This window comes from Neltuma alba, unplaced genomic scaffold (assembly GCF_004799145.2).
Source record: "Neltuma alba isolate B1F8T4 unplaced genomic scaffold, ASM479914v2 tig00011204_pilon, whole genome shotgun sequence".
Lineage (NCBI taxonomy): Eukaryota > Viridiplantae > Streptophyta > Magnoliopsida > Fabales > Fabaceae > Neltuma > Neltuma alba.
Window position 1 is genome coordinate 22,862 of NW_021635928.1, and position 14,187 is coordinate 37,048.

At 36.5% G+C, this 14,187-nt stretch overlaps 2 protein-coding genes across 2 annotated transcripts; one reads left to right on the forward strand and one right to left on the reverse strand.

Annotated features, from left to right (window-relative positions):
- The first annotated feature begins 631 nt into the window (after positions 1-631).
- LOC114762280 (lysine-specific histone demethylase 1 homolog 2) lies at positions 632-3,834 on the forward strand. Its single transcript, XM_028951742.1, is given in 3 exon segments — positions 632-1,244; positions 1,247-2,590; positions 2,735-3,834. Coding segments are annotated over 3 exon segments (2,223 nt in total). The 5' UTR covers positions 632-1,060; the 3' UTR covers positions 3,430-3,834.
- A 1,123-nt stretch (positions 3,835-4,957) lies between these two features.
- LOC114762278 (protein ULTRAPETALA 2-like) lies at positions 4,958-7,139 on the reverse strand. The gene is made up of 2 exons (XM_028951741.1): positions 6,841-7,139; positions 4,958-5,135 (listed from the first exon to the last, which is right to left on the reverse strand). Exons 1-2 carry the CDS (start codon positions 7,137-7,139, stop codon positions 4,958-4,960), a joined length of 477 nt encoding a protein of 158 aa, XP_028807574.1.
- Between the last annotated feature and the right edge of the window lie 7,048 nt (positions 7,140-14,187).

The following is a 14,187-nucleotide window of genomic DNA, read 5'->3' on the forward strand; positions in this document are numbered from 1 at the left end:
ATTAATTTATAATTTGAGAAGACATTTTAAAAAAACTAACACATATTTTTTCTAAATAATTGATTGACTATTTTTCTTATGCAAATTAATTAAGTAGATCTTTATGTGTATATTACGTATACAATTACATGAATGAGGAGATGTCAATGTATAATTTGAGGGTCAAAATTCTCCAACTATATTGTATAATATATTAGAAATTGTATAAAAAAAAAAAAGGCTAGCCTGTGGCAGAACAGGCTGAAAACGGTGTTGGCTGGAGTAACCCACACCTTGATGAGTTGGCATTTTGCTAATCCGAACCTCCCATTTTTTACAGGTTGACGGTGGGCCCAGCTTATATTATTAGTTCTACTCTCAAGGCCAACAAAATCTTTAAAAAGAATCTTGGGCTAACTGGGCTTAGAAACAGGAACGTTCGGATAAAGGCCGAGTTTCGGTTTACAGTTCCACCCTCTCTGACACTGACAGGCACAGCCAACAGCCAACTACACAATCCTTCCCTCCCAAGCCTCGGTTTTGTTGACCTCTTTGCCCTTTACGAGGTCGCTGCGCGCCTCATATCCTTGCCCTTCTTCTAGCCCGAAATAATAATAAATAAATAAATAAAAAGAGTTCGCTGCTCGGGGTACTCGGGCTAGAGAACCTTCGCATCCAATAACTGTAAGCCCTCTTCTCGTTCTTGCATTCTTCATTCTCTCTCTTTTCAACTCTCTTCGTAAGGATTCTCAGTGGTTCAACTGTGCCCATTGCATGTTTGTTTGATCCGTTCTTGCGGGCAAGAATTAGTTACGATACCGTCACCGGTTTCTCCAAGAAAAAAAAAAGAAGCTGAAGAGGATTTATACCCATCAAATTATTCAGTGATGAGTTAAAGGTTGGTTTTGTTCGTTTGGGGGACTGAGAATATGACTTCGACTTTTTGGTGAATTTTCATTTGCTGACATCTAGCTTAGTATGGATAGGTAGAAAGATTTCGGAGGGTGTTGAAGTTAAGCACGTCACTAGGGCAGGAACTGTGGTTCTTTTCGTTTCCTTTTTGGAAACCTAGATTGGAATAATGGAGACTCCATCTTCTCACGGATCCATTTCAAAGCGGGCTTTAAGAAGGAAATCTAATTTGCGGAACTATGATGAGAATCTGATGGATGAATTGTTTGAAAAAGAGTTGGGCAGTGCTTTGAAAAAGAAGAGTAGGACTAAAGAAGATATAGAGAAGGAGACTGAGACTGAGGCTATGATTGCTTTTCTCTTGGGTTCCCAATTGATGCGCTTCTTGAGGACGAGATTAGAGCTGGGGTTGTGAGACAATTGGGTGGGAAGGAGCTGAATGATTACATTGTTATAAGGAATCATATATTAGCAAGATGGAGAAGTAATGTAAGGACGTGGTTAACCAAAGGGCAGATTAGAGAAACTGTTAGCAGTGAGTGTGAACATTTGATAAATTCTGCTTATAATTTTCTTTTGTATAATGGGTACATAAATTTTGGAGTTTCACAGTCAATCATTTCTCAGATGCCTGAGGCAACTGAAGGGTCTGTAATTGTTGTTGGTGCTGGCCTTGCTGGTTTAGCTGCAGCAAGGCAGCTCATGTCATTTGGTTACAAGGTAATTGTACTAGAAGGTAGGAACCGGCCTGGTGGAAGAGTATATACTCAGAAGATGGGACTTGAGGGCAAATTTGCTGCTTTGGATCTTGGTGGGAGTGTTATCACTGGCATTCATGCAAATCCTCTAGGAGTTTTGGCTCGGCAGCTTTCTATACCACTTCATAAAGTCAGAGACAATTGCCCTTTGTACAAGCCAGATGGAGCGCCAGTTGACAGGGCAATGGATTCAAGTATTGAATTCATTTTCAATAAATTGCTAGACAAAGTTATGGAATTGAGGCAAATTATGGGCGGATTTGCAAGTGATGTTTCTCTTGGATCAGTCCTGGGGACACTCAAAATGTTGTATGCTGTGGCCCGAAGTACAGATGAGAAGCAACTATTGGATTGGCATCTGGCAAATTTAGAGTATGCAAATGCTGGATGTCTTTCAAATCTGTCAGCTGCCTATTGGGATCAGGATGATCCTTATGAGATGGGTGGTGATCACTGCTTTCTTGCTGGTGGTAATTGGAGGCTGGTAAAAGCTCTATCCGAAGGAGTTCCTATTTTTTATGGAAAGATTGTCGATGCTATTAGATATGGAAACAAGGGTGTTGAAGTTATTGCTGGGGACCAAACCTTTCAAGCAGATATGGTGCTATGCACTGTACCTCTTGGAGTTCTAAAAAAGAAGGCCATCATTTTTGAACCTGAATTACCAGCAAGAAAGCTGGCAGCTATAGAGAGGATGGGGTTTGGGCTTCTGAACAAAGTTGCAATGGTTTTCCCTTATGTGTTTTGGGGGGAAGAGCTAGACACATTTGGGCATCTCAATGAGCATAGTCATCAACGGGGAGAATTCTTCTTATTTTACAGTTACCATACTGTTTCTGGAGGTGCAGGACTTATTGCACTGGTGGCTGGTGAAGCTGCACAAGCCTTTGAATTTACAGATCCATCCATTTTGCTCCATCGTGTTTTAAACACCCTCAGAGGTATTATAATGCTTTATGCCTCAGCAACAAAAGCTTAGCTGCCCCTTTGTATCACCTGTTAATTGAATTTTTGGATTTTAGCTCTTTTTTACTCAGTGTTCTAGATGCCCCTTATCATTTCATGTGTTTTATCTGTTTCTGCAGGTATATATAGCCCTAAAGGCATCCTTGTGCCTAATCCAATACAGACAATTTGTACGAGATGGGGCAGTGATCCGCTTTCTTATGGTTCATACTCTCATGTCAGTGTGCACTCATCTGGCCATGATTATGATATACTTGCTGAAAGTGTCGGAAACCGGCTGTTCTTTGCTGGTGAGGCGACAAGTAGGCAATATCCAGCCACAATGCATGGTGCTTTCTTGAGTGGCTTAAGAGAAGCGTCTCGCATTTACCAGGCAACTCATCTTCGACAAAATAATCCTAGGAAATATGTCCCCAAGAATAGTGGCCCATATAATGATATATTGGCAGACCTATTCAAGAAGCCTGATCTGGAATTTGGGAAGTTTGCTGTATTGTTTGATCCTTCATCAGAAAACCCTCAGTCAAAGGGGCTTATGCAAATCACTTTTGGAAATGCCAAAGAGAGTGACAAGGATGATTTATTAAGTAGCTATCTGAACACTACAGCGCTCCCGATGCAACTTTACGCTATTATATCCCGTGAACAAGCAGACCAGCTTCAGCTAATCACTGGAGGGGATGAAAATAGATTGTCATATTTGATAAAAAACCTTGGCTTGAAACTCATAGGATCCAGTGCTTTACTTAACGAAGGCAACTCTTTAGTAGCTACTATTGCTAGCACCCGAAGAGGCAGGGGAAGGAATCGCTAACTAAAGTGGGCAGCCCCATATCTTTCATGATATTAGTTTCTGTATGTCAGCATGCCCCGTGATTTTCTTGTGCCGGGCCCATAAAAAGATCTACCAAGTAGGTTATTGATTTGTTGTCAGAGTTAAAAGCTTCTACAAAGGTTTTGACCAGAGATGATTTGATGCCTGAAGGCAGTCTTAGGTCTCCTTGACTTGTTAGCTGTATCATATAGCCATAGCATAGATCAATTATGTAACTGTAAGAGAATTTTGAGTCTGTTTTGTATTGTTCATTGTGACAGGAGTGATGGGTCAGTACACTAGAGTGGTGCTGGACCAAACCATTGTATCATTTTTTTTCCTTGCCAGCAACCATTGTATCATTTATCCAAGCCCTCGAGTGCAAATCAATTAGGCATTAATATACATCCTGACATCATATTGATCAAACCTCTGTTCATTTATGCAATGTCTTTGGTCTTTCTTTAATTCCATGGTATCCAAAATGGACTAGGACTGGTCGGTTAGTGAGCCATTTTTAGTGAACTTTGTATTATTTGTTTTGAACCAAGGTCAAAGAATTATATCCAACTCATCAAAAAATTACGTCAAGAATATCACCCAAAAAAAAAAAATTACGTCAAGAAGCTCAAATCTCTATACGAAAGAAGCAGATGATTTGCAAGATATAACAGATTAAATTTAAAAGTTGTTAAACTTATTTCTCTCTACCAACAAGCATTTCTATTACTTTTATCATTTACAGTTTTATGGCAGATCTAAATACTATTTGACCTGACGAAAAACTAAAACATTCATGGCTTGTCAAGTTATATTAATTGTAGCGTATAACATAGTCACTCTAAGTTTGTATACCAACCTATACTCTTCCTAGTTTTCACGAAGATGTGCTGCATACAGATATTCTAAAAGAGCCAATATCAGAATCAATATAATCTATTCACGTTTTAAAAATATAAGCAGATATAGAACATTCAAAGGATATTAACATGAGTAAATATGACCACTCAGGTCAATATTGGTTGCTTCTTTTTTTAAATACTCATAAGCCTTCCTGTAATTGCTCGGCCTATGATCAAAATTAATAAAATTAGAAATGGAGAGGCATTATTGATGCCTAGAATTGATTGCAAAACCCTCGTCAAATTTCTTTCTCACATTTAGCAAATCCATGTTTGATGATCTTGATTACTTGCACCATATACAAGCAGAATTAAAATGTAAAAACCTAAGTTTCTGGATCTTCTGTTAAATAAATTATTTATTCTAATTGAATTCCCTTCCCTGAGATTACTAAGCAGCAAGCATGACACCAACAACAATATTTCAATATCAGTTTTCATCCAAGAAACTATTGGGTATGAACTGAAAGATTCTCTAAAAAGTTCAGAAATTTACAGAAGGGGACAGCATGAAAACAACAGCGATAAAAAAGAAAAAAAAGGTAAACAAATAAAAGAAAGAAAATCAAATAGTTCAGTTCATCTGCTTCCACATTGGAAAATCAGATAATGTATCCATCAAGAACCTAATAAGGCTTTCCTTCGTTCATGAAGTCACTGCACTCTCTGCAATTGCAGTTCACAAAGCGGCACTTAAGGCAGCCAGTGCAATTACAATACTTGCAGCCCTGGCACTGCTTGACAAGAGGACAACCTCGGTACATTTTGCGATTGTCTCGTTCTTCTTCCTCTTCACAGGTTATTCTGAAACATAAGAAATTCTTGTATATATCAAAAGGTATGATAAATTTATTTATAGCTAAATATAATAACTTGACGTTCATGTGTGTGAACCTGTGTGTAGGCTCAATTTATAAGGTTTGATTTGGTCTGCTAGAGTCCTTCTATCAATATTGTTGTGACTTGTGAAGTCAAGACTGTGACAAAAACATGACACATCCAAACATAAAATAAACTATAAAACGAACGAGGAGGACACATCTTTGTCTACTGTGATAAAAACATGACACATCCAAACATAAAATAAGCTATAAAACGAACGAGGAGGACACATCTTTGCCTCCTTGTCGTGTAATTTTTCCGATGGTTTCGACTCTCGGAGGAAGCAAAAGTATTACAAAACTGATAGTGTCTCAGTTATCCCCAGTATGCTGCTATTTTCAATCACACTAATTCCTTACCCTCCCTTATTCCCTTTACCAAGTATTTTACTCACACACAGACACACATTAGCCAATACTAACATCTTAATGTAGCTAACAATAACCACTAACTACTACTTATTATGTAGGTGTTACGTAACTGTTGGAAAGTAATAAAAACAATAACCTGGCCAAAGATATAATTTTTATAAAAACTGAACACTCAAATTTTAATAAATGGAATTATACATTCAAAATTGGCTTTTTGTTAATGACCACATCCAACACCATATAAGAACCCATTGTGTTCTTCACTCTTATTTCTAATTTCACGTACTTGCAAATGAAAGCACTCATCCCTATTGTACTAGCAGAAAGTTGGTATATTTCTTTGACTGACTCTTGAAAAAAAAAATTGAAAACAATTAATGGAATTAGCTGTCAAAGCTTAAGATGTGCTAATTAATTAAGTATTCTACTGAGCCTTCAATTACACTACAATAATTAGCCAATAGTAACTTCTTATTGATCTAATAATAACCTTTGACTACTCTTCTGTGTGTTTCAAGGGTAGACCCCAACAGTTAGCTAAGAATTTATTCTTTTCGAGATATAGAAATCACAGAAGTGGGCTTTGCTTCTCCTAACAAGATCTCTTTCGTAGATATAGCTAGGGATCGATCTAGCCACTAAGTAATTATTAGATCACTGCATTTGTAAGAGATGCTTGAAATTGTGGCTTTCTTTTTTTCGTTTATTCTTAAGCCTTTTCCTCAAAATTAAGTAATGGAGTGTTCTTAAGATTGTGCTCCCTCTCTTACATATTGATAGCTAGGTAGTATGAGAAACCCTCCCATTGAAACTAATTGTTGAGGTGGGACAATTACCCTACTTAAGTATTCCATTGAGCCAGTAATTATACTACATGAAGCGGGTTTATTCAAACATCATCTATCCTGCCTTGATCTCTATCAATCAGTCAACTTTACATGAAAGGTGAAATAACAGTTAACATACTATATTTACATTTGTGACACTTAACTATCCTCCACAAGTGCTCATTTTTAAAACTGCCGACCATTAGGCGTGATATCAAATGACAGGTACTTATGTCAGATGAGGAATCTCCCATGAAAAGCTCGTCTTTTAAGGTGGAAAATCATCCTACATATATCGACCAACTTAACTATACCAGTCAATAATATCATACACACACACACGCTACCTTGTTTCTAATGGCTCTCTCTCTCTGTCTCTCTAACTGAGACACAGATGATTATAGCTAGAGGTGAGAGAGTTGAACTTACTTGTCATAAGGCCAAAGAGAGCATTCCCAAGTGCTGCTATTGACAGCATCATGGTATTCCTTAATCTGCTTCATCGTACGACGACGAAACCTGCGCTCTTTGTGGCACTTGGAACAGCGAACAAAGAGATCATTGTGGAACTTGTTGCTGCGACTCACGTGTTTGATCCAGTTATCCACATTTGCTTTGTGATTGTAGCACTTCATTATAATTGACTTACCCAGAGCAACCCTCTCTCCTGTGGCTTCATCTTGAACCCATATGCTGCTCGTCCACTTCCTCCCCTTCACTTCTTTCATTGCAGCATGCTTCTCAAATTCCTTTGGAGTCACATCCGCTGAAATATATTCACAGCAACTTCTTTTTGATTCTTCAGTACAATGCTGACACAAGTAAATTAAAAAACATGCATTTCCCACCATGTTCTTGATCTTATCATGCATACAAATATATTAGCACTTCTTGTGATTTTTAATATAAGATCTACTTAACTAATTTGGGTTAGATTAAGAAAATTAGTTAAATTAGTTATTTGTCAAAAATATTTGTTGGTTTTCCTAAAATATTCTCTTAATCATTTGCATTGAAATTACCCTTGATGCAAATCTCTTAACATATGCAATTAATCAAGATAGTACGAAAAAGAATATAAGTATATAAAACAAAATGAATTGAGGTTTATATTTAGAATCAAACTCGATTCCATAACTAATTCTAAATAATAACCGATAACTATAGGTTAATTTGAATGAGAAAATTAGACACAAGACTGTAGCTAATGTGGAGGGAGGGTGAAAAGCTGGGCAGCTCTTCCCCAAGCTATAGATGAGCTTTCAAAATTACTTGACTCATCTAAATTTTTTTGACTATATGTATAAGTATGAAGATAAATGCATAAATAGAGATATATAGAAGGGAGGGGGGTTGGCGGTGGGGTTTGCCTTGTTCGCAGCCTTCATAGCATTGACATTTGATCAAGAATTGACCATTGGTTTTGACTCTAAGTCTGCCACCAAAGTCTCCATATTTTTTGTTGGTGAATCCACACCCAACCTCCACATAATTTGGTCCTTTCTCATAACCTCTTATCCCTTTCAGCTCTGCTTCATTGAACCTCTTTCTTTTGCCCTTCCCCACCTTTCTATTTCCCTTCCCTGTTCATTTATTTAACAGATTACCTTAAAAATCCCATGAAAGAAAATTTAAAGAATTTTAATTATCAAAGTTCTAATAACCTTCTCTCTCTCTCTCTCTCATTGCATTTATGAATGATTTGTAAATTCATACTCCCTTTTGATCCTTAATCTAGACATACCCAAAATCCTAGGGAGAAAAATTGCCCAAATCCTGTAATGTTTTTAGCTAAGACATGTAGAAGTTTTGAGAAAAACAAAGTGATGATTAATTAGCGGGTAGGTATATTAAAAATCGAAATTGCTTCTTTACAAATGATATAAGGTTCTATACATCTAACTTCTAAACTATAGTAATTCGCAAAAATTAATTATGATTATGATATTTATTATAGAGGGCACGATATACCTAACATTTAGATTAGATTTTCTATGCACAAATAAAAGAATTAAATGATTCAATAATTTAAAAAGATTGTGTCTTGAATCAACAAAAATCATGATTAGTGTATATCATTAACTAGAAACTTCAGATCTAGAAATATAGAGGGAGAAAGATACGCGTAACATTAGATCGCGCCCCAATTACATGAAATTAAGGCCGAGAAATGTGAATCCCCTCAAAATCATTTAAAATTTACCGGAGAAGAAAAGAATAAGGTCATCTACATTTTCATAAATAAGAAATTAATGAATAAAAAATTTTAGTCATGTGATAATTTTATGATATAGAAAATTAAACTTGTCAACTATAGACATCACTATCTCACTCTTTACTTGAAATCTTATAAGAAATTATGAAGAAAATAAGTAGAGATTACCTCGTAACATTTCAATATTATTGAGCTGTCACAGGAATCACTCCTATCTTAGTTTTATCGACTTCTTTGTTACTCTCTAAATATTCTAGTTTGGGGATTCAAGTGATTCATTTTCTTATAAATTCATAGCATAAGCGAAGCAGAAACACCATTCCTTTTAAATGGAAATAATATTAATTTATTCATGTAATTTTGCATTTTTTTATTAATAATTTTTAATGGAGTTACTTATTTGTTATACCCACGTGTCAAAAGAATATCAAATTTAAGATGACTAGGCATTTTGTAATATTTAGAATGTTAAGGGGTATTTGCTAAAGCCTAGTGACTTCTTACAAAACTTATGTAATGATTGATTTATGAAAAAAGAAAAAGTATTTTTATTACATAGAAATTAATATATTTTTGTTATTTTTCTTAATTAAAAATAATGATTTTTTTTCTATAGTTAGTTTTTGTTCAAGGGTCTAAAAATACTTCTAAAATATAATATATCCCATTAATGATCTTTCATATCGCATAATTTTTACCAAAATTATGATGTCTTAATCTTCGTCTTCCTATTTGTCTATCCTTTTCTTTTATTTTAATTTTCAATTTATTTAGCATATTTCTTATTTATTATAGATTCAATGTCTTAAAATAAAAAAGTAGAGAGAGAGAGAGAGAGGTTGAAATGGATCGCTGTGTCCGTATAGTGTGAAGGGAAGTTGGAAGGAAAAGAAATCGAAATCAAAGCCACAAGCCAATCCAGTCTCTGCTCTGCTTTCCTTCCCGCCTCAAAGATGTGGGTCTTATCCTGCGCCATGTCTGCTTATCCTACACTTCCTATCAGAGCTTCCACACCATTGTCTTCTACTCACTCTGCCTCTCGCCTCTGTGTTCCTACCGACCTTCATTTTCGTTATGACAGCCCCTTCGTCCCGGAGTTACTAATGCTTTCATTTCATGCTTTTATTTACAGAATTTTCCAGAACAATCTCTTCTTATCGTACCGTCTGATTTATCGGAAAGTGTTGGAAACTGAAAGGTCTTCATTTGCTCAAATTTAAATTCCCTGGCTTGCTTGTTTTTGTAGTACCTGAAAATTATGCGCATAAAGACCGTACCGAATTTTGAAGATTTTGGTGAGATACTCATGTTATTTTCTTTTTGGTCATTAGAAGTTATTTCAATGTCTCGTACAAAAAAAAAAGGTTATTTCAACGTTTCCTTAATTGGTGAGAAAGTGAGATAGTAATAGAAAATGAGTTCTGCAGAATTTTGATATCAATATATGTGTGACATAGTGTAAATATAAATCTTCTGGTCTAATCTCTAAAAGTGTCTGTCTGGAGTTAAATTTATAAAAAAAAGTTAGAAGGTATAGCGTATACATGGACTGAGATACATCGCTAGTTACTAATGGTTTCATTTTCTTGCAGTGCAGGCCGTGGAAGCAGTAAACGTCTTGCATTTCGAGTTTAGAGCTGTTGATAATTTGGTAGCATGCAATACCAGCCGTGTTCTTAAAGCTTTCCAAAATGCTCGAGTTGGATCTCACGTAAGCAGGTACTTGGATATAGATTATCATTCTGCAAATGTTTCTATGATATGTTTGGTTCCCAAGTTACTCTGAGACTTGCTTTTGGTTTTAAGGCTACTAGTCTTCAATGCGTTGGTTGGAATTGATGCTATTTTATCCAATGAGCTGATACCGTTGTGCGTGGCATTCTGAGCCAAAAAAATTGCCAAAGTAGGGCATCCTGCAACTTAGTATTTGACTAATAATTACCCGAAGGTGCATAGTAAATCTAAAGCTGAAACCATCAAACCAGGCTAGAAAAGCCAACAGGTTGTGATAGCATGGTTGACAAGATGGAAAACTTATTTCCTTCCTACGTAGATGGATATGCATGCATTGTGTATTTTTGTTGTATAATGCTCGATTTTTATCCAGATTGAAGTTCTTTACATTAAAGTGTGCCATACTGACAAATACTACCCTCCATTCCTTGATATAAGAGTTAGTTTGATATTCAGTTTGGTCCTAAATATAAAATCTCAATCCACTTTGTCTCTCATATTTATCCTTTTTTTTTTTCCTAAAATGGTCCTTGTACTAGCTGCATATGGTAAATGTTTCATCAAAGGTTATTCTAGCTAATATAGATGATTAGCAAAAGTATTTTAGGAAAGACCACATATTTATTACAAATAATTAACTTAATTAATTTTCTTAATCTACTTAAATTAGTCAACTAGCTCTTATATTAAGGACAGGAGGTAGTAAATAGGAAACAAACATTGTTTTCATGCCACAAGCTTGACAATGAGAAGTGATAGAAGGATGGAATCCTATCTACAAATTCCTTAATCCATTTGAGTACCCTTTTGTTTTCTTTGTTCAATAAAGTCTTGTAGATACATTATTTTGGGTTTTGCTCTAAATTTGGTAAGTAGAAGTTTGAATGTGTTGGGCCATGTCTAGTCATCGATGTATTTGTTTGGATCTAGATCACTGTTCTGTTTAAGTTGTATAGTTGATATGATCTGGAAGTAGTTTGTTTTTGCCGATTCACATTTTTTGCCCCGTGACTCAATGATTGTGGGAGATTAGACACTGCTATCAGTGGAACATACTCCTTATATCTCATCTACGGAAGAAAAAAAATGCTGAGGAACTTAACGCCACGTGCTTATTTTTATTTCATGTTCCAAATGCAGGGTGGCACCCATTGGACTCAAGGGGGACTAGTTGTTGGGGACATTTTGAAGTCTATATGATCTTTTGGAAGACAAGAAGATTGAGATTGGTTCAGAAAATTATTTCCCATTTTTGCTTCCCAGGCGAACACACGTAGCCCACAAAAACGATTTGCCTATTGGAAAACCATGTTGTGCTGCACCAAAGAACACCCGATGAAAACCGCTTATGGAGGCTGGCTAGCTCTGTTGACTAGGGGAGAGAATGGCGAAACTGTGTAAAGGGTTGTTGGTTACAATTTTATTGGATGTCCCCGAAGGGACAATGGTGTGCGTTGTTAATTCAGCTCTCCTCTTACAGTACAATAGGAAAGAAAAAAATTGAAAATATAAAATTGATTTCTCAAGGTTCTGATTTTTGTCTCTATTATAACTGTAAACCGTGCACATCAAATTTTAACAATACAAATTAATATATATTTTTAAAAAGTATTAAATTTGAGGATGATATTTTAGACCAATACATCAATAATTTCAATTCAAGACAAAAACGTTTCAATATTTCAGTAAAAGGGCGTGGTTTTTAATAATCACGGAACATTCTGTAGTACTGTGATTTATTAATATACAAGTTAGTGAAATAAATGTGTGTAAAAATGTGATATGTGAAAAATGAATGTCAAAACTTTATGACAAGTCTTTTAAATTTTTCATGTGAAAAAATGGTACATCACTTGCAATTTAAAGTCGTTTATTAAAATTTATAATTTTTAATAAAATATTAAATTTACAATTATATGTAATGATTTATAAACAGTTTTTTAATTATAATTTATAAAATATAAAATAAGCATGCAAAAAAAGTCATCTTAATTTTTCTAAAATGTGCTTATAAATGATTTTAAAAATGACAGTAAACAAAGCCTTAGCAAATTTACAGAATTCAAAGGCTTTTATTTCATCCTTTATGTTTTATTTGTCCTTACCTAGTAACAGCCCAAAGCCTGGGATTTACAGCATATTTCCGCAAATATCCCGGGCTACTGTTCATCAAAGCCAATGCTCATATGGGAACCAGCACATAAAAAACTTATCCCCTAAAAAATGAATTGTTTCGAAGGTGGAAGGGAAGGTCGCCAAGCAACGTCATCGTGTAAGGCACATAAAAAAGAGAGAGAAAGTTAGAGAGAGAAGGTCTGAGCTTTTTCATGCTACCTACAGATGAAACCCCTGGAAACCAACCCCAGACCGCCCTGGAGACGGAATGGGGGAAGTGGAACGGGGAAGCAAACGGGAACAGAGCACTTATGAGCAAGGTGAAGGAGGAACATCACAAGGACGAGCTGTGGAAATACCAATGCAAATGAAAGAAATACAAGAAGGTGGGGATATGAGAGGCAAGATGCAGAAAACGAAGGGACTCTTCTCAGGGGAGGTCTCGCTACAACCCAGAGAGGAGGAATGGATGAACCAGGACAGTATGAGAAATACTCAAACGGAAAAACCTCCGATGTCCTATCGTGAAGCCCTTAGTCCAGGAGGCAGTCATGCACCAAACAGAGGGAGAAAAGAAAGAGAAGAAGACATGTGGGATGGAAGTCTAATGTTTGGAAATGAGGCAGAATTGTTCAAAGGGGTAAAAATAACAGATACTGTATATGGGCCTAGAATAGAGTTCACAGAGGAGGAAAGAAGGCGACTGGAAATTAAATGGCAAAATACTCTAATCATCAAGCTTATGGGAGGAACGATGGGATTCATGCAATTGAGGAGAAAGGTGCAACAAATGTGGGGAAAAGTAGGGAATGTGGAATTGAATGTGATTGGAAACGGATATATGCTGGCCACGTTCCAGGACTGGGACGATTATTACTTTGCGCTAGAAGGTGGACCATGGATTATCCAAAATCATTACCTCACAGTGCAAACATGGAAGAGAAATTTCAAGCCATGGGAGGAAAAAATTCAAACAATAGCTGTGTGGGTAAGGCTACCAGGTTTACCAGGCGATTACTATGATAAAAAATTCTTCTATCACTTGGGAAATAGGATTGGAAAAGCTATTAAAGTGGATGAGATGACTCTCATGAGAGCAAGGACTATGTATGCCAGGATGTGTGTAGAAATAGACCTCAGTACTCCCCTCTTACTTGCTTATTCAGTAGATGGCAATACACTCAAAATTGAATACGAGGGCCTGCATATGATCTGTTTTAAATGCGGAAAATTTGGCCATGATAAAGAACACTGCCAAGCAAGAGTACAGGGAGAGAAGGAACAACGCCCAGCAGCAACTAACACGCATACCGCCGGCGAAATAAGTCCGGTGGAAAACTCTGAAAGTACAACGGGAGGGGCATATGGGGAATGGATGATAGCACAATACCCAAGAAGGGGTAGAAAGGCAGCTGGCAAGGAAGGAAAAATTCCTGAACAACAGAAGAAAGGTGTCAGAGGAGCGCCGGAAAAAATGGGAAACAAGTCTCGTTTTGCGGCTCTAGAGATTGAGGAGGAAACAAGGGAAGGAGAGTCGAAAGAAAGAGATGACAGGAGAACACTGAAAGAAACCTCGAACGTTGAGATGCGCACAGTGGAGAAGAGTATGAAGGTGAAAGAAATAAGCAAGAACTCTGACATGGGCAGCAGCGGTCAGAAAGGGAACAGAAAGGAAAAGACGAACAAGAAACCAGAAGCTAGAGAAATAGAGA

Coding starts and splice junctions, on each gene's coding strand:
- LOC114762278 (XM_028951741.1), bottom strand. CDS start 7,139: ATGAAAGAAGTGAAGGGGAGGAAGTGGACGAGCAGCATATGGGTTCAA. Junction 5,136..6,840: donor TCTCTTTGGCCTTATGACAA/GTAAGTTCAACT, acceptor CTTATGTTTCAG/AATAACCTGTGAAGAGGAAG.